The 23,307-nt window shown below is 46.0% G+C and overlaps 1 protein-coding gene across 1 annotated transcript in view; it reads left to right on the forward strand.

Annotated features, from left to right (window-relative positions):
* MCM3AP (minichromosome maintenance complex component 3 associated protein) overlaps positions 1-23,307 on the forward strand; it is a 1,669,219-nt gene that overhangs the window by 1,254,550 nt on the left and 391,362 nt on the right. Inside the window, exon 21 of the mRNA XM_069616041.1 lies at positions 609-759. Within this exon, the coding sequence (XP_069472142.1) occupies positions 609-759 (151 nt within the window). The remainder of the gene's footprint in view (positions 1-608; positions 760-23,307) is intronic.

Here is a 23,307-nt window from a genome sequence, read left to right on the forward strand (position 1 = left end):
GGGGGACAAGGACAGTGAAGGGGTAATGTGGTACAAAGGGGAGATGTGAAGCCTGTGGTCATGCATTCTTTCCAGGTTTCTATTCTCTGCATATAACATGAGGTGCCTTGGAAGGGTGACTACAAACTACAATGCAAAATTAAATGCACTGAAAAGATTATATTCTTGTTTGTTTATTTGGTATAGCGCAAAACCAAACCCGAAGGGGTAGCTGGGCGCAGACAATACAAGGATACTTGACAACTTAGTTACAGGAAAAATACAGTTTATACAGTTCACATTAGTAACAAAGGTGCGTGTACAGGAAAATGTGAAACTACAGTTCAAGCTAGTTAACCAGAAATCAATTCATCTAGTTAGTCATCTAGTGTCTCTAGAGGAGGTGGCAATGGGACGGTCAAGCTAAGTGTCATTGGAGCGTATCCAGGTGAGGACTTTTCGCCTGAAGCTAGGGTAATGGCAATGCTTTCTTAACAAAGCATTGCCATTAATTGTCCGTGGAATGACTGCATTCTCCTCGTGAGATGTTCCTTGAAATCCTGGTCCTTTGCGTAAGCTATGAGGCTATTTTGTTTCATAGGGTATTCCAATCTTCCCTTTCTATCCAGGTTGCTTGCAGAGTGGCTCAAAGCAAAGTTCTTGAGACTGGAAGAATTTACACCACCTGCATCTGATGAAGACAGAATACAGACACTTGCAACATATGAAGCACTGGGAGTCTGCAAGGAGCAGCCTGTGCGGATACATGTGTGTGTGAAGGTAACTAATGCTCTCATATTGCACAGGAAGGAGACATTTGTGTTCATTTGTGTGTGGCAGGTTTGCATACATGTAAGCCTTTACCTCTTCTTGTGCAGTCTGGTGTTCCCCCAACCAAAAAGGTGATGGGCGGAAGGTTTTGAATAAATCTGAACAACTGGCACCCTTCCATGCCACAGTTTCTTAGCCTGTCTGTCCCATTGCAAAAGAAGTCCAGCCATATGCAAATCAGCCAGGTTCTGCCACCAATGGCAGCAGCCCAGCCCAAACTGCTAGGTCATGTTCCCTCTGCACGGAAACACAAGCACCCCCAGACATGCTTCGCCTTTGTTGGGCCTCATCAGTGAGGTGCAGCTTAGTTCCCTATGGCGCAGTAAGCAAGGGACCCACGTCTGGGCATACCCTCTAACATGTGTCCCTCCCCCATCAAACCTACGCCTTCCTAATCACTCCCCTTTCTGATACCACATGGAGAGGCATACCATTCCTGCTCCTCTAAAGATCTCTCCTGCATTCTGAGCATGTTCATAATTTTAATTGGTTATTTATAACGCACTTAATACCCAGAGGTTTCTAAGCACGGACCCAGGGATCGAACCTGTGTTGGGCTGTATCGTCTTGCTTCCAAGGCAAGCACGTTGCCCCTGAGCTATCCTCCTGAGATTTAAATAAGATTTCATCACAAGTTTTACTGAGCCACTGGACAATTGGCTAATGAATCCCAAAAATACCCATAGCATACCATCCCTGCAGAAAAACATAAAACCTGCCAGGCAGTGTCGTAACTGGCCCAAGTACACTGTATGTACACCTGCCCCTTTCAACTAGGGAGGTACTTGTCCAGTCCTGTTGTTCGCATTATGGGACCTGTAGTCCCAGATTTTCCATTATAAATCCAGGCCTTCAAGTCCTAGAATGCAAAGAAAAAAGACTTGATAAACACTTCTCGATTATAATGTGGCGTGTTGACATCTATTAATATGGGTTGTTGCAATTTATAGCGTGCTGAGCTGACATTTGCATGGTCTCCAGGTGCTCTGTAGGATCTGAAATTGGGGTTGCTTAGGCTAATATGCAGAGTGAGAAAATGCAAGATAGCTTTGCTGTTGTGTTGATGCATGCTGTTTGCCGGTACCGGGCACTTTGTGTGACTCTCATGTTTCTACATGTCTGTATGAAGGGTATAGTGGAATATGTGACCAGATAGGAGCCTCATGTGCCCATGGTACTAGAATGCATTGGCCGAGCTGGTGGTATGCAAGTTATTTGTGAAGGTTTCGTTTTTTCTTGTTTGATGTCTGTAGGGAGCAATATTCAAATTGCTGTGCAGGGTAGCGGATTTGGCCTGCAGAGGACTTGCTTGGGTGTGCAGAAGAAGCTTTAGTTACAATGTGTGTTATTGTATGTGAGAAGATTAGTAGTATACGAAATCAAACAAAGATTTAAAATAAGATGCTGATTACAGGCAGGCTTTAAAATTGTGGAGCAAAGGTGAAGACCACCTGTCAGGTAGTTGTGATTTGCAAGGTCAGCATTGAACAATCACTGCATCGATTAGTTGCTTTGGTTATAGACCTCTCCTGGCTGCTTTTGGTTTGACCAGCCATTTGAAAATACAGTGAAAAAAGGCAAACCAAGAAAAATAGAAACTGCATTGGTTGGCTGTGGGGTCCAGACTTATGGAACAACTGTCTCAAACCATCCAGGATGTAGATCCCTCTCTTGTTGACAGTGTGGGAGAGGCTAATTGCTTCACCCAAGTGCCTCCAAGCAGTAGTGTGTTTGAATGCTGCTCTTCTGCCCTGCCCTCCCCTCCACTGCAACCATCAATCATGCAATGAAGAGTCTGGCAGCACCTTGGAACACACTGTGATGTCCTTAAGCTTGTGTACGAGAATACAGGCGTCATTACCACAACATTGGTAGTGTAGCGGTTTGAACACTTCCCTTTAAAAAGGGAGCAGTCGTGGGAACTGCGTTCAAATTTCCCAGTGGGTACCATTTATTTAAAACTGTGAAGTAAATGTTTTATTGGCCTACTTCGAAGATCAAATAATAACAAAATCCTAAATTGTACAAATTATATTTTAACATACTAATCTACGTGACAACGTGGAGTCACCAACTTCATCACTAGACCCACAGTGTGCTGGCAAACCAGTGTAGCCGACATAAAGTGAGCATCCTGGATGTGACATATGGGAGATGCTGCATAGACTGCCTCCCTCAACGGTTCTATGGCGTAACTGTCACTGGGATGAGCTTTTCCTTGTACTAGCTTATTCTCTGGATGCCTGTATACAACCGCGCTCACATTTCAGAATGTGTAGTTGCTTATTGAAAGTAAAATAAATGTGTAATTTGAAGTAATACATATGTTGCAAGTACTTGCCAGTATAATTTCTAGCTTTCGTAAGCTCCCAGTCTGGGATGGGGAAGTATGTGCAGCACTGCTTTGTGGCATGGGGATGTATATGCAGTTGTTCCTTGTGTTGCTTTAAAGGGCTAAAGAAAATGCAAAGCTTGAATGCTTCCCCAACAGTTTCTACCCACCCCAAACTGCCACTGTTGGGCTGCCCTTCTTGGCTTCTCTTCCCAGTGGTGGCTGTGCCTAAGAGCTTAGCACTATATAGTTTTGGCCGGAGTCTGGAATTTGATCGAGACAACCTGAAGAGCACAAACGCCATACATGGCGTCCTATTTCGCAGAATGAGTCCAGAGAAGACTTGGTCTATGATGTGATTAATAGGAAGGCAAGCCATCCATAACCCACTAGTTAACTATACACATTACTGTATGCCAACCATGCTCTTGGAGTGGAAGAAAGAAGAGTTCAGCAGGGTAGGCATTACAGGTGTGGGGTTATGTGTGACAACAACACTTCCTGGGCTTGTATCATTGACAGATGTTAAACAAAAATAATAAGCATGTTATTGGTGCGTGTAAGCGTGTTATTGTATAATTACTCATTACTGCACGCAAGCGCACACCTGCTCCCTCCTTTCCTGTCACGCTCTGGCCGGCCTCTCTTGGCCCTCTTCCTGCTCACACCTGCGAGGCTAAAAACCTCGGGGTCATCTTCGACTCCACACTCTCCTTCTCTCCTCACGCATCTGACGTCTCTAAGAAGTCGCACTACCAGCTGCACCTCCTCAGAGGTATTCTCCCTTTCCTCTCCTTCACCCAGAAGCTCAGGAGACAGTGAGCCTCTAGTTCTCTCTAGGCTGGACTATTGCATCAGCCTCTTTCTAAATCTGCCTGCTTCTACTCTCCGCCCTCTGCAACTCATCCAGAACAGGACTGCAGGACTTGTCCTTGCCCTCAAGCCCAGGGATCGTACATCTCCAGGACTGAAACTCTGCACTGGCTCCCAGTGGCGGCGAGGATTAAGTTCAAAACCCTCTGCATTGTCCACAAGGCCTTCTGGGGCCTTGGGCCTCAATACCTTCAACTCTCTCTTCCTAAAAACCTTCCTCTTCGCTCATCCGCCTTCAACTCCCTCCGGGTCAGTCACTTCTCCAAGCAACAAGTTGGTGGTAGATCTTTCTTCGGCTGGGTCCTCCCTCTGGAACAGGCTCCCCGCCTCCCTGAAACTTGAGGAGAGCCATCTCCGGTTCCAGAAGCACCTCAAGACCTTCCTCTTTGCTTCTGCTTTCTCTCCACCTCTCCCCTGCTTAACTCCTAACTATAACTGAAACTGCACGGTTTGCCTGGCCGCCCTCTGATCGCTGGCCCAGACCCCTCTCTGCCCCCCAAGCCAGTTGCACACCTTCACTGCCTCCCGGGAAACCCCTGCACTTGGGGACTGTTTTTCTGTATCCTTACAGTCCCCCACTAGCACTTTACACTTGATGTCTGCACTTACCCTTGCACTTGTCATCAGCTGGCCGTACTTTTGACTTATTGCTTTTATTTATTCTATCTATCCTATGTACTACACTGTTCCCCCCGCCCCCACACTTTTCCCCTTCCACCTTCCCCTGCACGTGCACGATCTGAATGACACCTGGCCTAGTAAGATCGTTGTCTGTCTTCCCTCTGTTCCCCTTCCCTTGCCTCATCGCGCCTTGAAAAACTGGTGTATAGGCGCGTTATAAATGCCATATCATATCAAGTGACAGTCAAGATATACAATATAGAGGAAGCCCAATTCTACATCAAGGTCACTGATTACATGAATTCATGCAGGATGCAAAGTCTTATCAGCTGGCGGACCACCAGGCTAGTGAAGCCATAGGTCCACATTTCTTGACTCCGTGACATCCCATATTATGCAAAGGCTGCAATCTGAGAAATTAAATCTGCATTGATTAGAGGGGTCCAGGTTGGACTGCCCTCTAACCAGTCGATCAAGATTATGTTGCAGATGGACGGTGATCCTCTGTTTGGCTCATTTTCGGTTGGGAGAGGGGGCCTCTGGCTTGGTCTGCCACGGGGATGGGAATGTGTAATTAACACCACATTTCTTTCACACACCTGCCGCCACATGTTAGTTTAATGTTTTTTAATCTGATTTATTCAACTCATAGCTTTGAAATGTAATATTTTAATTAATAATTGTGCATACAAGTTTGGTATTACTGCACTGTTTGTTTATCTTTGAGATTTGGTCAAAAAGCTGCTAAGCCTACAGACACTACTAACCAAATCAAAAAAGCTGCAAATAAATATGAAAGGCCCATGGTAGGTAGTGAGATGCCTCCATAAAAAACATTGTTTACCTTCAGGAGTTTTCAAGAAAGTGTCTATGCTAGTGCTGTCACATTACCCTGTGTCGTTTTCTATCATCTGGAGTGAAAGCAGCAACTTTCCAGGTCTGCCTAGAGATAACCGGCTAATACATACCATTCTGACATGCACTAAGCTGTCAACTAGCTTATTGGGCTCCATTGCAACTCAATATGTTTCCATGATTCAAGGGAGAATGTTGCACAGCCTGCAGGTCCTTCTGGGGAGGGTGAAAACAAATGTGTGCCCTTGCTAGTGAACAATACTCGAGGCAATTGTTTAGTTGGACCGGTTCAGGTGTTTAGGCCGGTCCACAGTTTAGTGGAAGGGTTGGTCTGCTAAGTTGCAGATCCAAGCAAGAGGTCAAAAAAAATGTACAAATCGCTCACTGTGTTCAAAAATACAGAAATTGGAAAGCAATAATTTATTTGCGAATACAAACAAACATATAGTGCATAGATTTTTAAAACAATGCTGAAGAATGCAACATACATATGCAAAAACAATAACAATTCATAATGACATCAAATAACAAAATAAAAGTGTGGTATATACAACAGGGTGAACATAGAAAACGGTATGATTAGTATACAGATGGATTTCAATAGTCTCATTATTGTATGACAGTATACATGCTAATATAAATGGGTGAGTATTCTGTGAATAAATCGAAATGAAAATTTAGAAACAGGAGGGGCTATAAAATCGCCCAAATTGCAAAAAGTGTCCTAATTAATAGGAAATTTCCTGTTTGTTTCGTATTCCTTCTAATTGTGACAATAAATGTTCCTGGGTCATAGGGAAAACAAGATATCTTTTAGGCCAACGTGGCAGAGACTGAATGTACAGAATCTGGTACAACAGGGAACCATACAAAACAGGTGTTCCCAGTTCGTATCATGTTTCGGCGGATTTGCATCAAATTGCATCCGCCTTCATGAGGGCTCCGTATGGGCGACCATGCAATGTGTATAAAAAACTTCAGTGAATATATTTATGGGATGCCAATACTCATTAGAGCATAGGAAAATACAACACAAGTTCTCGAAACTCCGTGCTGGCAGCTTACCTGCCGGTGCTATAGATCCCAAATTCTCGGTTTCCGATTCACTAAGAGGCCAGGGGCTGAGCATAGGACTTCCTCAGGCTTTGTCCTGCTGAGAGATGCGGACCCGTACAGTGGAGGGTAGGCTCTACATCATGTGCTGTGTAGAAGGCAAAAAGAGAGTGGAGTGGTGTATGAGGAACTGATGCCGGGACCATACTGTTTGCAGTGGCAAACCGTGAAGGCAGTGCACAGTCATGATAAAAATCCACAGTAATAGATAAAAGGATAGTTCAAAAATGAGAAGGGTACCTGCTGATCGGGTAATGATGATTCACTGCAGGGAGGGTGGGTTGAGAGTACAGTGTTATTTCTTCTGGTCAACCAATTGTTTGCTTTAGATGGTACCTGGATAAGTCAGGATCACTAGGGGGGAGGGAAATAAAGAGGAAACCACGAGTGAACTGGGCAATCAAGGTAGCCTTCAGTATTGAAACTACAGGACATTATTATGAGTGATTGCAGATTGGATGATGCGAGAGGAGAAATTTAGAATCTCGCAGAGGGTACGCTGTTGTGAGCTGATACAGACTTTTAGAGATTATGTAAGTGGCGTTAGTATTGTGCAGTGGACAAAGAATAGTCGGCCAAACCTTAAGCACTTGCCATGCGTGTGCAGGCATTTTGTTCGTTACAAAATGTGTATACAATTCAATAGAGGGCGGCACCCGATGTGTGTTAGTTTTCATCTGAGAATTTTGAAAAGGAGGGAGGTACGGTACCTTTTCTGGAGGCATAGCCTTGTCCGTCTCCAGAAATAGGGAACACACTGGCCGGCTAGCGTGGAACGCTGCTGAGCGTTCTCAGGAGATGCGCGAGTGATTAAAGCCGTTGACTAAGTAAAAGCGTCCATAACGACCACGCGTGCGCGGAGCGAAAAACTCCATGACGCGGGCCAATCCCATTGGACCAGGAAGTGTAGTCGTGTGAGAGTGCGGGTGTGCGCTCTCGCAGACTTGTTGACTTACTAGTTGCCATGGTGACCCATATGAGACGCGGGTCTGCAGCAATGGAGAGTTGCACAAGGAAAAGCCCAGTGCTCGTCCCTCATGGCAGGTTAGTGTATGACAGGATAAACCTGCACATGGTAGTGAAGGTCTGTATATGACCTGAGTTTCGGGGTGCACACGTAATTCTCTGTTGAGCAGTAATTGGTGTGTTGGGCAACGAAGGCTGATGTCAGGTGATGACAGATGGTATGACTTATGCGGATGGTGTGTGTGGTGCCGCGGCGCCTGTGTGAGGAGCACGTATCTCACGGCTACACAGAGGCTATGAAGGCATTCAAGGATGAAAGGCACAAGCAATAGCTTGATATGGAAGGGTGTGCACTACTTGTGGTGGTCCGGGCTGCTAGTACCTCATACTATGAGTAATTTAGATAAGAGGCTGAAATATCTCATTTAGACCATGGTGGTATGTGTCTAGGCGGTGGATCCACCTAAATTCTTTTTTCAAAAGGCTGTATTGAGTATCAGGCCCGCCTTTGATTTTTTTCCACCACCCACCACAAGATGTCGTTGGGGGTGTGGTTCATGGTAAGATAATGCTCCACTACGGGAGCTGTCAGGGTTTTGCATCTAATTTTTGAACGGTGTTCCGAGATGCGTGTACTGACTGCCCGGGTGGTCTGGCCTATATACCTCAGGCCACACGGGCACTCAATACAATAAATGACATTTTGACTTATGCAGTTAGAGAGATCTCCAAGGGTCCATTGTCGTTCACCGATGGAAAAGGTTTTCATCTTCTTGGTGAATTTGCAGGCGACACAATTGCCGCATGGATGGTGACCTTGTAAGGGGCGGAATGTGCGGGAACTGCCGTATATTGCGTCTTGTTGATAAAGGGAGTGTACCAGGTGTTCTTTTATGTTTTTGGCACGTTTGTAAGCGAACCTCAGGGCCTGCTCGCCCGGTAGGTTCAGACATGCGATATGCCAATGTTTATTGACAATTTTCTTTAGTTGTGCCGTGTGTGTGCCAAAAGTGACCACACATGTAATACGATTCTCAGTGGGCGGGGGATCCTCCCGCTCCGGGCGGATGAGATTGTCTCGATTGGAATTACGGGCTCATTTCCTGGCCTGCACAAGTTGTCTTTTGGGATATCCTCTAGCTTGTAAGCGAGTAGAGAGGGCTTCTGAGTGGGATTTGTAGTCCACAACCGAGGTACAATTCCTTCGAATACGGAGGAATTGTCCGTAAGGCAAATTGTCTTTGGTTTGGGCTGGGTGGTTGCTGGTATAGTGCAGGAGGGTATTCCTATCTGTGGGTTTACGGTAAAGATCACACTGTAGGGAACCCTCTTTGTGTCTGATTATTAAGTCCAAGAAGTTAATCTCGGCATCGCTATGGTCAATGGTGAATTGTATATCCCGATTACAGGTATTGAGCCATGTCCAAAATGTTTTGAGCTCGGTGTCCGTGCCCGTCCAGATGAAAATTACATCGTCAATATAGCGGTGCCAATTGCTAATCTGCGCCTGCCATAGATTAAGGTCTGAGAAGATGTAGTCATTCTCGAATTTAGCCATATACAGTATTGCCAGGCTAGGGGCGAATGCTGCACCCATAGCGGTTCCTTTAGTCTGCAAGTATATTACATTATCAAAAGTAAAGAAATGTTTGCATAATGCAATCTCCATAAGTTCCAGTACAAAATTAATCGGGGTCTTGCGGGGGTTTGAGTCAGCAGACATCCACTCCCGAACACATTCAATAGCTTCAGCTTGGGGAATGTTAGTGTATAAGGACTTGATGTCCATCGTCACCAGAAGCTGAACTGCGGGGTCAAAGGTAAGGCCCTCAAAGACTGAGATTGTGTGTGTTGTGTCCTTTAAGTATGTGCGTGTTTGTATGCTGATAGGTTGAAGAAAGAGATCTACAAACTTGCAGAGAGGCTCCAAAATGGACCCGCAGCCGGATACAATCGGGCGGCCAGGCGGGTTCAAGGGATCTTTATGTATTTTCGGCAGAGCATAAAAACAAGGAGTTCTCCCTGATGGTCTGCTCAGGAAGGCTGCCTCTTTTTCTGAAATCCAATCTCTTTCTTGTGCATAAGCAACAGCGTTGCTAATTTCCTGACAAAGATCCTTTGTAGGGTCTTTGCGAAGAATGCTATAGCTGTCGCTGTCATTGAGTAGCAGAAGTACCATGTCCTTATATTGTTTATTGCTCATTATCACTAGACCCCCTCCCTTATCTGAGGGCTTAATGACAATTTTTTATTATTCTGTAGTGATGTCAAAGCTCTTCTCTCTGCTGCAGTGAGATTGTGTCTAGTTCTCATGGTTCTAGTTTTTAATCGATCCAAGTCCTCTAGAATACATCTTTCAAAAGTGAGAAGATCATGGGGGACTTGATTGTCAGACGGGGTGAAGGTTGAGGGCAGATGCAGGCCAGTGTCATCTCTCATCTTCTACACCCAAGTCATGTTCTTGAAAAAAGGTTCTCAAAATCACTTTACGGAGAAAAGTGCGTATCTCCATTTCCGAATCGTACCAATCTGTTGAGGATGTTGGTACGAAGGATAAACCTTCAGATAGTACAGATAATTCGGATTCAGAGAGGTCAATTTGGGCTAGATTAAAGACAGGAGTAGTTTGGGCATTGGCTAGGGGATTCAGTACCTCTGTCGCCGCTGGCGTTGGTTTGCCCTGCCTCCGCGGGCGGGGAAGCCCCATTGTGGTTGCACCCATTGGGGGTTGCCAAAGCCCCCACCTAAAAAAGGAAAGGAGGAGGGTGGAGGTTGCGGGGGATATGCAAAATTAGCCTGTTGGCGACCCTGTCGTGGCCTAGACTGGTCGTCAGAGGAGGACCTGCTGCTTGAACCTGAGAAAGTAACGCCTCTACGGCAGTTTCTCTGTGGTCTTGCGTTCGGGTTGCCTGGTGCCGTCCCCTGATTAAGGTCAGAGATGTAGTTATCAGTAATGTATGGATACACTACTTCAAGTTGGAATTCTTTGATATCCTTCTGTAACGTCTTTGTAGTTAGTGTTGTGGATTTGAAATCATTAAACAGTTTATTGAGGTCTGAAAGTTGATTTTTAGCATTGGTAATAGCAGTGTTGGTGATAAAGGTAGTTTCCTCCAGATCTAGATCCTTCTGAATTCTGTTGCTAATGCGTTGGGCTGTGGTAATGGTTAAAACCATCAAATCCCTACTGCAATTAGTTGCAACGTAGCTAAAGTTTGTCACATATTCCTTATCGTCCAGGAAGAGGCATGGGGTATTTCTAACAGTCAAACCACTCGGGATGATGTTGGCTTTCAAATACTCCCTCAAAAAGTGTGCATGAAGTTCTGTACGGAAGCACTTCTTTTTGAGGCGTAAAATGCTCTCCCCTGTGTTGGACGTTCCTACTGGGGGGTTTGTACCGGTAGGGTCAAAGAAAGAAGGGCCAGAAATAGTATCCAGGATTTGTTGGTCAGTAAAGCTCAGGGACTGACTTTCTGCCATGCCAAAAAAGGGGATAGGGTAATGAGTGGATAATGTCACGCTCTGCTGAGTAGGTCATTCTGGGGAGGGTGGCCAGGGACAGGTTGAAGAGTTGTATTACATTTACTACTCCTTTGCCATCCATGAGCTTGTCAGGGGCGGCTCCCGGAGGTTTGTCGGTTCCTACGAGCTCAGTTGGTATGGTGCTGACCAGGAAGACAGCAGCGCCAATGCGCGTGGGTGAATAGTGTCCAATTGGTGGGGAGGATCAATGAATCCCTCTGAGGCAGATTCCAAACCATCCCCAGCCATGCATGTGCTCTTCGTGATTTTACAAATGTCCATTGCCCATCTGCTAGGGAGCAAAAGCAACCCCAGACACATTTAGGATTTGTTTGGCCACCTCAATGTGTGGCCACAAGATTCCTTTGGCACAGGGAGCAAAGGGCCCACAATTAAGCATACTCTGCCGACACGTGCCTGTGATTGCTAGTAAAGCTGGACCTGCTATAGGGTGCCCATGCTTTTATATAGAGGAGGCATAGCCTGGACATTAAGGCTGAAAACCATCCCTGTTGTGACCAGACCATGCATATATTTGATCCCCTTTTTTATTGGCACTGATGCAATGAAAATTGTAATGGCAAGCTGAACAGAGGAAATTCCAGTTTTTGATTAAAGAAAAAAAAAAAAAGAAATTGTTCTCTAGCTTGTGGCTCTGTTTAGATCACATGCTCTGCATAGTCCGAGATCTAGTGGTAGTCGCAGAGTATTCCAAGATTTGTCTTCGAAACTCGAAAATTGACGTCGACAGGGCATGTTAGTAATATTACTACTAACACTATCCCTAGATGTACTGTACCCATGGCCCTTCACGCATCGGGGTCCCTCCGATTGTTCCTTTCCACCATCGTAGTCGGTCGCAAGTTGCGGGGTTCTTTTCCAGGCTGATGCCTTTAATTAGTTGAAAGTTTACTAGTAGACTCTTCTTTCTTTTCCTTATTGTTCGCTTTTGCCGCACAGCCAACAGACTGCTCGACGGCTTTCGACGAACAACCTCATTGTTGACGACTTGACGGATAGACGACCAGATGTGGCCTACACGGTCTTCTTCGGCCCTTACTTGAATGAAGTTCTGTCCAAGGCGGCAGAACACTTCCACATTGACACCCAGGGTGCTCAGGAAGAGAGGGACTTTGCCGAGGAGTTAGTGGGAGAAAGGAGACCTGTTGCCCAGGCCATCCCTATCCTTAAGTCAATACAAAGAAGGATAGACCCTTCCCTTGTTAAACCCAATCTCACTAGGGTGGTAAACCCCAGAGTTGAGAAGCTTTTCAGGGCAGCCCAAACAGACCCTCTGTACTTAAGAGGGCATCTGAAACCTGACTCCCTGGTAGTTACGGGTGTTTGTAAGAGGGCGGGAACACCCTTGTCATCGTCCGAAGCTCCTCCCGACAAGGAGAGCAAGAAGATTTATGGCTTGGGCAGGAAAGTAGCCTCCACTTCCGCCTACCAGGCAAGGATTGCCAACTCCACCACCATGCTGGCGAGTTACAACTGCCACCAGTGGGAATACGTTTCGGCACTCATAGATTCTGCCCCAGAACCCTTAAAAAGCCAATTGGCACGAGTTTCGGCGGAAGGAAGAGCCATGTCTGGTTGCATATTAAAAGCAACCTTTGATGCCACGGATAACGCCGGCAGATTGATAGCAGAAGGTACTGTTATCAAAAGGCATGCTTGGTTGCGGCAGTCTGGGTTCAAAGCTGAAACCCAAGCATCATTGATAGATAAACCGGTGGAGCCGGATCTATTGTTTGGAAAGGCGCTCGAGGGCGCGCTGAAAAATGCCAAGGACGAGTATGAGACAATCCAATCCCTAGGCCAACTAACCAATAAACCCCCAAACCAGAGAGGGAATGGCAATTTTCATCACCCACGCGGACAAAATTCCCAGAGAGGGTCTAACTATTCCCATGGGCAGGGTACACAATCGAACAACAGCCAGCAGTCTAACCAAGATTATGGCAGGGGTAATAAGAGAGGACGTGGTAAAGGTAGAGGCAGCCCCATTAGAGGCGGCGGCATGCCTCCACCAAAACAGTGACGCTCCGTTCAGGGTCCCTTCTCACGCATCCCCAGTAGGGGGACGCATTTCCAACTTCACCCAAGCTTGGGAAGGGATCACATCAGATAGATGGGTGCTGTCCACAGTGTCCGCAGGATACTGCATAGAACTGTTAGAGAGTCCCCGAAACCACCCTCCACGACAAAAAATACATTCTTTGGACCACCAGAAGATCCTCCTCGAGGAGATCGGCAATCTTCTAGCAAAGGACGCGATAGAACTCGTCCCGGGACACCAGGTAAACAAGGGTATTTATTTTACTTACTTCCTTGTGCCAAAAAAAGATTTGACAATGCGCCCAGTATTGGACTTACGGCCTGCAAGTATGTCAAGCCCCAATAATTTCGCATGACTACTCTCCAAGAGGTAATCCCCCTCCTAAAAAAGGGGGATTACATGGCAACATCGGACATGAAAGATGCCTTTTTTTTCATATTTCCATGTTCCCAGCGCACAGAAAGTACTTGCGCTTCAAGGTGGACAGTCGGCACTACCAGTTCAAGGTACTGCCCTTCGGGATAGCCTCGGCTCCAAGGATATTCACCAAGGTACTGGCGGTGGCGGCAGCACACCTATGCAGGGAGGCAATCCCGGTGTACCCTTACCTGGACGACTGGCTCATCACGGGGGAGACCCCCAGTAATTTGCAGAACAAACATTCAAAGGACGATCGACCTCCTCTTCGAATTAGGTTTCTCAATAAACGAGAAGAAGCCAAGTCTGGTGCCAAGCACCTCCAAACAGTTCCTAGGAGCTATCCTAGACACGCAAGAGGGGTTGACCTTTCCATAAGAGGAAAGAATTCGGAATATACTGCTGCAAATTCCGCAATATCAGGCCGGTCGCCAGATAACGGTACGCAAAGCAATGCGTTTGCTGGGCATGATGGCGTCATGTATTTACCTGGTCCCCCCACGCGCGCCTGCGCATGCGTCCCATGCAGGAATGGTTGGCGAAACAGTGGTCACAGGCAAGTGGTCAGTGGGACGATCTAGTGGTCGTTTCGCCAACACTGGTACAAAGCCTTCACTGGGTGGACAAGAGAAAATCTGTCCAAGGGGAAAGCCTTTTAGAATCCCGAGATACAGGCGGTAGTCACAACCGATGCATGCCTGACAGGGTGGGGAGCTCACCACCTCCACCACACAGCTCAGGGTCTCTGGTCTCACTCAGTGGCCAAGAATCACATTAACCTGCTAGAGCTTCTGGCAGTATTCAGAGCGCTTCAAGCGTTCGAGCCCTACCTGCTGAATCTGTCAGTGCAGATCCGGACGGACAGCACTACAGCCATGTTTTACCTGAACAAGCAAGAAGGGACTTGTTCGCCAAATCTGCCCAAGCTTGCCCAGAACATTTTGATATGGGCACTCGGACGGAACATCTTCCTGTTATCTGAACATGTTCCAGAGGATCTCAATTCTCTGGCGGATGCTTTGAGCATAGATCCCCTCCCAGAGGAACACGAATGGTGTCTACACAGAGAAATCGTAGAAGATATCTTCTCTCAGTGGGATTTCCCCACTATAGACCTATTCGCCACAAGCAAAAACAGACAGTGCCCAGGATTTGCATCCAGGTTCCCCCAACCAGACTCCCACGGGAACGCCCTGTGGATGAACTGGTCAGGGATGTTTGCGTACGCTTTTCCACCAACACCTCATCAGGAAGGTGGTCAACAAGATGAACAGAGAATCAATGACGCTCGTCCTAGTTGCTCCCATGTGGGCGAGACAACCGTGGTTCCCACACCTACGCAGACTAGCGGTGTGCGAACCCATCAAACTCCGAGGCTGGTACAACCTACTGTCCCACCACCAAGGTCAAACAGTGCATCCTCAGCCCAACTCAATGAACCTGGCAGCATGGCTTCTGAGGTCATAGAGTTCGGACATCTCAAATTACCACAGAGATGTATGGACATCCTAAAAGAATCTAGGAAGCCAAACACGAGGCACTGCTACTTTGACAAATGGAAATGATTCATTATCTGGTGCCAGAATAAGCAAGTCAACCCAGTTGATTGCTCTCCTTCCACAATTGTCACATACATGGTCCACCTGCTGGATGCAGGACTGTTATTTAACTCACTGAAGGTACACCTGCCAGCGCTGTCAGCATACACCATCTCCCATAACAAGGTGTTGTGGTGGAAAATACCAGTGGTTAAAGCTTTCATGGAAGGAGTAAAGAGACTTCCCCCTCCTATTTCAAACCCACCACCAGGATGGGACCTTAACGTGGTGCTATCTAAACTCATGGGACCCCCATTCGAACCCATGCATAAAAGCAGTCTCAAACACCTGACTTATAAGATGGCCTTCTTAGTAGCAATAACATCTATAAGAAGGGTCAGTGAAATTCAGGCTCTGTCAGTGCAGGATCCATTCTTTACAGTTCATAAAGATAAACTGGTTTTACGTACACACCGTAGGTTCACACCTAAGTTTATTTCTAAATTCCATGTGAACCAGTCCATCGAGTTTCTGGTTTTCTTCCAAGACCCACAAAGCTTGGCTGAGGTGAAACTACACACCCTAGATGTGCGTAGGTCGATCCTCTACTATGTAAACAAAACCAGACCGCTAAGGAAAACAGATCAGCTGTTTGTCTCCGTAGCTACAGGCAGAGAGGGAGATCGTGTCTCTAAAGGTGCCATCTCTAAGTGGATTGTTGACTGTATCCAGCTGTGTTACTCTCTTTCTGAAAAGACTCTGCCTTTCACGCCAAGAGCCCACTCTTCAAGAGGCATTGGGGCCACTCTGGCTTTCATTGCAAATGTACCCATTGACACCATTTGCAAAGCAGCTACGTGGAGCTCTATTCAAACTTTTACTCAGCACTACTGCATTGACACCCATTGCAAGACAGATACTCAAGTGGGACAAGCGGTTCTAAGACATTTATTTGCTCATGACCCTTCTCACATCCCACCTCCTTCTTCTAACACTGCTCGCTAATCTATGCACAGCATGTGATCTAAGCAGATTCCACAAGCCTCAGAAGGGATACATTACTCACTGTAGTCGTATTTCTGATGCTTGTATCTGCTTAGATTCACATGCGACCCACCCTTCCTCCCCTCTGAGAGAAGGCGCATGGATGCTTGTAGTCTTATCTATCTATCTGCTTGGATTATCTGTACTCGCGCTACTCCTCGTGCAACCTCATGTCAGAAAAAATACAATCTGAGGGTCCTAGACGCGTGAGGGATCATGGGTACAGTGACGTCACACTAGGGATAGTATTACTGGCACACCCTGTGTCGACGCCCATTTTCGAGTTTCGAAAAACAAACTAATACTCTGCAGCTTCCACTCGATGTCGGCCTATGCACAGCATGTGAATCTAAGCAGATACAAGCATCAGAAATACGATTATGGTGAGTAATGTATTATATATATATATATATATATATATCACTCTAATTTTGGCCAAAACCATTACTCCAATCATCAAACGTTAACAATAGAATTTTGAGGGGTTCCTATGGGAGTCCGACTCACCTTAACTATAGGGCGGCTATCACTGCCATATTTTTTATAAATATATGTTAAACTTTAGCAATACAATATACATCATGAACAAGGAAACCAAACCTTGTGGTTTAAAACAAAAAAAAGCATTGCTAAAGAGAGGTTTGTAATTCCAATTCCGCCTATGTCCATGTTAATTAAAATGGAACACTCTAGGCAAAGACAACTTTAGCAAACATAGGCTACATGTATCTTTGTCTAATGCAAAAATGCTTGTGCACCAGCCCTTCTACTCAAAAACACAAACGTAAACAATACAATACATTTGGCCAATGGACTATGCCCAGTGAGAAAAGCTCGGAGGGCACCTTGAGCGTTTTCATACATATTATTGAGCATCATGAAGTAGTTGAATTGGGCGCAATACCTCACCAGGTTTAGCTGTTGGAGAAACTATTTCACAGATGATGCGTCCATCTGGTTACAGTAAGCAACTCCATTGAGCGATTCAGCACTTGTAGGAAAAACATTCTTCCACCAGGTCATCGCAATTCTGCTGGGAGCTAAAGCTAGGAATCTCCTTGGTTTATCCAAAGATACCAACTTGTGGGATTTCTGTAATCTTTCTTCAAACATGTCATCAATTTCAGTAAACATATGATTCCAAAATAGCGTTCTAGATCTGCAAGACCATGCAAGATGTAAAAACAAAGTCTGCAGATGGGAGGCTTTTTCTGGGGCAGCAGTCGCCACCTCTGGGAAATTATGCCTGAATAAGGGCATGTTATGGAACTGGTTCAGAAATGTAAACTGCATTAGCATGCACTTATAATTAAGCGAGACTGCAGATATATTGTCATTGCTGCTTTTCGATGGGGACCTTTAAGTCATTTCCCAAGCTACTTTAATTATCACCAATGTATTAGCAGAGTTTGAAGCAATGGCCTTTAAATAACATTGAGAACCCTGCACTGCTTTGTAATGCATAGTTCAATGTTAGGCAGAAACCTGTGCAGTTCCCTTTGGGAACACTGCAAAAGATTTAGGACTACAGGTGTTAGCAGTAAACCCACTTGGTAGCAGTCTGTACCACCCAGATTTACCTGGTAGCTGTGGCTGAGCAGTCAGACTTCCCTCAAGAAGAGTTAGGCAGTATGCAAAGTATACACAATAGGCACTCAGATACAGTAATACAAACAAACACTGACCAGAGCTTTGGTATCAAAGTATATAATTATTTAAAAACACACTGTTTGAAACACTCCAGCACTCTTATTGTAAAACACTCTAAACACAGTTACTATTATAATACATACAACCCTTATTCCTTATCAGATAAGTCTTAGTTAACACCACTTATTTCCATACAGAGGTGAGCGCTTAACTATAGATGGCACTCCAATAAGTTTATGAAGAAGGGAGAGGAAAAAGACATAATATGGAAAGGTACACCACTCTAAGGTTTAGGAACACTATTAGCAAGGCAGAAGAGCAAAAGTCACTTGTGAGCCAAAGTCCATAGGCTGGGCCCACTCTTAGAGAAAGCAGAGCACAAATGCGCCCAAGATCACACAGTTACACTAGGCTTAGAAAGTCTTGCAGAGAGTTCGAAAGGAGTTTAGAGAGACTCAGAAAAGTTTAGCCAGGGTGTCCCAGGCTAACCCAGGTTCGAAAGCCGGGGGCTAAATCTACCCCGTACAGTCAGTGGCAAGGGAAGCCAGGCGGGACACGGTACCTTAAGTGGGAGGGATCCTCCAGCGGTGGCAGTTGTTCCTGGCAGCGGGTGCAAGTCTTGTCGTCGTCCAGGGGAAGAGAAGATCTTGACTTGGAGGAAAGATGAAGGTCATTGCACTGCCAGGGAAGAAACCAGCCGCAGAGTTTTCCGGTTAAAGGTATTACCCTTTATTTCACGGTCGTGGTAAAACGTGGTATTCCAGTTGCCGGGGTGCTTGGCACAGGCAAGGCGGCCACGAGATGCGTCGGGAAGGCGAAAAGACGGTGAAACTGGTTATCCCCACCAGTCAAAGGAAGAAGACTCTCCGGAGGGAGATCTCCTCTGGCGTTGGGAAAAGTGGTGGGACGGTCCAGCAGGGCTCCACCAGTGGTGTCGTCGTGGCAGGTCGGCTCAGCTTCTCCATCGTCGGATTCTTAGGTCTAGTGGCGACTTCTGAAGTTCCAGTCCCCAAAGCCCTGCTTTTATGCAGAAAACCCCCATTCACTCAGCCTAGCTGTCACTCAAACATGCCGGCCGGCTCACCACTTGGGCCAATCAGGACGGAGTGCGACTTGAGTTGCCTAGGCAACTCAGTCCAGGGTGCCTAAATCCCCCTCCACCCCTCCTAAGTACCCCAGACAGAGTGGCACCACTTTGGAGGGCTTCTGTCGAGAAGCCCGCCAAAAAGTGGAACAAAGGGCTCGACTTGGGTTGGAGTCACAGAAGAGAACACAAACGCCATTTTAGAACCGAGTTTTGGCAAAAAATATCAACCGGAGAATTAATATTAAATAAACCGGCGGTATGTTCGAGGCTATCGTAATTAAATAAATAAAGATAGTAGCCTCGAACAATGGAAAAATCCCATATGGATATATTCGCGGTTGAATATAAAAAGTAGTATCCACTGCCACCAGCCAAAACTCGATCAGGGCGGACGGAGACGTGCCCCCTCGACTAACAGACCCCGGGGCAATTGAATTGCCCCAGCCAGTACGTCCACAATATGATGGTTTGTACTGGTTCTGTTCAGAATTTAAGACTAGTAAAGTCAATGGTGACTTTACATGCCCTGGGAGACAGTAGTCAGTCCCAGGGTATGGAGTCTATACTGGGGAGTCACTATGACACCCCTGTGTGTAACACACATCACAAAAACACATGAAGCCCTATGGAGTAAAAGACCCCATAGCCCATTAAACACATCTAGAGTCAAAGAAACACACTCAAATCATGCCCAAGAGTGAGGGTAAAAGAATCTTTCTCTTGGCAGGAGAAAAAGATAAACCCCAAAAATCCAGCAAAGCTGCTGGGGGACTCACTAGGTTAGGAAATTCAGCCTAAACAGAGAATTGTCCCTAACATTCAAGTTGTTGAAACATCTCAGATTGGGATGTAAAGCCAGGCAGCACTTCACCCAATGTATGCTTCAGCCAAAAGTAGCCAGGAATATCTAAAGGCGTGTGGCCTCCTTATGCTTTAGATTTTTGGAGGGTCAGAAAAAGTTAATCAACAAGTAAGTCTCTGAGTGTACCCCACTCTTCTACAAGTCAATAGTCTTTTTCATGCATTATGGGGCTACCAGGAACTCTCACAACCCCTAGAGACATGGTGTGTATGTATCTTCTTCTTACCACATTTCCTTACTTTTCTCATCCACACTGTACAGGTAAGATTTAACCACTTGTGTTTCCCGACGAGGGGCAGGCATCACCATAACAAGACCCATTCAACTCTCATTGGACGCTGTAATGGCCCACATTTTAAAACTAGGTGAGAAGCATCAGGAAACCAGCATTACCAGTAGGTTGCATAGGGGCCGTGACAGACCCAGTGATACAATTTGAAGTCTGGTACCCCAAAGCCTCCATTTGCTATTGATTTAATCAGGACTTCCCAGCACACCCTAGGTTGCTTGCCAACTCATGTATAGAAGAACGTGCAGTTTCCTAAAGTAAACATTGTCTAAGGAAAGCAGATCATGTTTAAAAAGATATAAGAAGTGGGATTGGACCACCATGTTCATAAGCGAGATTCTAGCCAAAATCGAGTACAATTTAGACCAGTGCTGGATTTGAGAGTTTAGATTGTCAAGGGTGTTAAAGTATTTGGGTTCATACGGTAGGGAAATATTTTGACTGACGTACACTTTAAGCTATCGGGCGCTAACTGGGCCGGGGACCAAAGTTGCTAATTAAGGGGGATCACCTCAGACTTGGAGCGATTAATTTGCAGCTTTAAATATTTCCTGAAGCCTGTAGCTGTCGTCAATAAAATCTAAACATTACGCTCTGGGTCTTGAACATGTAACTGAATATCTTCTGTGTGCACCAAGAGGAGGCCCCTGTGATGCTGAACATACATTCCTTTCTCACCATGATACTCCCCTAGTATGGCATCCAGTGGTTTGATTGTAACTACGAAGAGCAGATGTGACCGGAAGCATCCCTGCCTCGTCCCATGCCCTAAAGAGAATGGTTTGAAAATCAGACCATTCGTAAGGACCTTAGCTGTGGGCTTTGTGCAGAGACGCTGGACCATGATAATGAAAACCTTACCAACTCCCGTACGTTTTAGAACTATGAAAAGAAATGGTCACGCAATTGAATCAAACACAGAAAGGCAGCTGCATGCAACGAGGAATTCAATTGAGCAATCATTTTGAAAAATCAGTGGAAATTGTAGGAAGTAGAATGCCCTGGGATGAAACTACTTTGGTCCAGGAGCGCATTCTGAGACACTGATGGCAATTTTCTATTTGCTACACATTTTGCAAAGACCTTATTGTTTGCATTCATAAAACAGATCGGGCAGTTAGAGCCACAGTGTTCAGAGAACTTACCCCGCTTAAGAATTCATTTTATAAGAGCCTCATGTGTAATACTAGGGAGAGCGCCAAAGCTTATGTATTCATTGAACATATCCAGTAGATAAGGGATCAGATCATTACAAAAACCCTAGCAAGAGGACTTCTGGATTGGCCACTTTACCACCAAAGGGCTAACCAATCTTTCTCCTTAACTCAGCTCCGGAAATAGGGCAGTACGTCACCACGTTGTCATGTGCCTCCAGCCACAAGAAGCCAGCTCTGTCAAGTTATAATCGTTTTTGATCCTTTGTTTTCACAGGATAGGATGAGTACAAAGATTGAGAAAAAGAAAGGTTTTGTAAATATCACAATCCTGTGAGATTGTACCATCACTTGTCAGGATCTGTGAAGTGTTTGCCATGCTGTCACGACCCACACTCTGAAGACCCCATGGCCAACCTATGGGCCAGGGAGAGTCTTGATTCCAGCCCCCACTAAACCCAAGAAATTGCAGCATAGGCCTTCTTGGGGCCAATACTGGCGCCTTTGGCGCCAGGCTCATGTTTGAATATGGACTTGTGCTTGGGAACTACTTTTCATTAATGCCAGTCATGTGGAGGCATCCTCATAACCTGGCTCCTTGAAACCAGGCTTGCAGTGTAGTGTTTTTGGGTGTGGTACCATGGGGACTATTTTACCTGGACTTCTTTCTTGAAGCTATTTAAACTACACCCGAATAGACTGACACGCTTTGCGTTAGTTTGCATTACTACAAAGTAACGCTCACCGTGTTCAGCTTCAGCCACGAACCTCGTAAGGACAGCACCTGCAAAGGAAAGGAGAAGGCATCGTGGGAAAAGGCAGCAGCTTACCTGAACTTCGTCGTCAGCGGTCCGCAGCCCTTCCGACCATCATCCTGGAACCAGCGCTCCTCCGGATCGATGGACCTGAAAAAGAGAAGAAACAAGGCATTAGACATTGTACAATTAATGAACTGTGCCGAAAGGCTTACCTCGCCGGCCGCTCCTCAATCAGCATCACGACGGAAATTCCATACTCTGGCCGAGTACCGCAACCTGTGGAGAGGAAAAGATAACAGGTTAGCAAAGGCAAGGCATATTAAGCGCAGCGCATAGCGCCTACACACCGCATCAAGGCGCTCCAAAAACGCCCATACTTACCGGCGAAACACAGATTCCGCCTTGCCACATATTGGACTTCCGTGTACCTAGGAAGAAAAAGACATTGTTTAAAAGGCATGCAAGAACAGTAATATTCACAGCAATAAGACCTACCTGAAAGATGCAAGACGGGCTGGCAGCAGTGAAGCAACTCGATCGCCATTGCCCACCAAGCTCAACGCGCCCCTGCCAAGACAGCAGGATGGAGAACCCGCCAACATCTAAAACAAGGTGAGGAGAAGTCCAGAAGGGTCGCAGACCTACAGGGAGGTGGGAGGCTGTTTACCCCGGTTGCCCGTCCTGAACATAGCTTACCTGTATTCCAGGCAGAACTCTTCCGCTGGTCGCATCTGGGCATCGCAAGGAGGGGCATCTGAACCCCAACTGCTGGGTGGCGCCCCCGTGGAACCAGGTGAGCGTAACACATGCCCCTTTCTTGTTGAATAGTGCGTGTCTGCCATCAGTATGGTATGCCCACTCACCATATTTGCGAGGCGATACCTACCATCATATAAACCTGATCTCTTGGTTAGCCACCCCGCTACATTTATCAAGAGCCACCTGTAATGCACACGAGATATTTTTTTATCACCATGACCTGTGTATGTATTTAAGACGTTTAATCTTCTTTTCGTACTTATTAAAGGAAAGGCATAGGGAGTGCAAAAGGCCAGCCTCCCCTGTATGCAAACACCTCGCATATATACAGCCTCCCAAAGAATCCATTATTCACACATTACGTAATTGTAATCCAGTTTCAGAGACTCTTGCGATTAATTTCCAAAATCAGCCCTTGGTAGGAAGATTTTGGGAAGCTACCCTGTTTATGGTAAACAGAGAAGACACTGAGAGGTTAGCCAAAACTCAATCCAGGTAAGGTAGCTGAAAAGTCGAGGCTTAGTCTCAGGAAAAGGGTCACTGTTCTAGGGCAACAATAAGTCCACGCAGAATAACACCATTAATTCAGGTT

Source organism: Ambystoma mexicanum, chromosome 9 (assembly GCF_040938575.1).
Source record: "Ambystoma mexicanum isolate Mex_15411 chromosome 9, UKY_AmexF1_1, whole genome shotgun sequence".
Classification (NCBI taxonomy): domain Eukaryota; kingdom Metazoa; phylum Chordata; class Amphibia; order Caudata; family Ambystomatidae; genus Ambystoma; species Ambystoma mexicanum.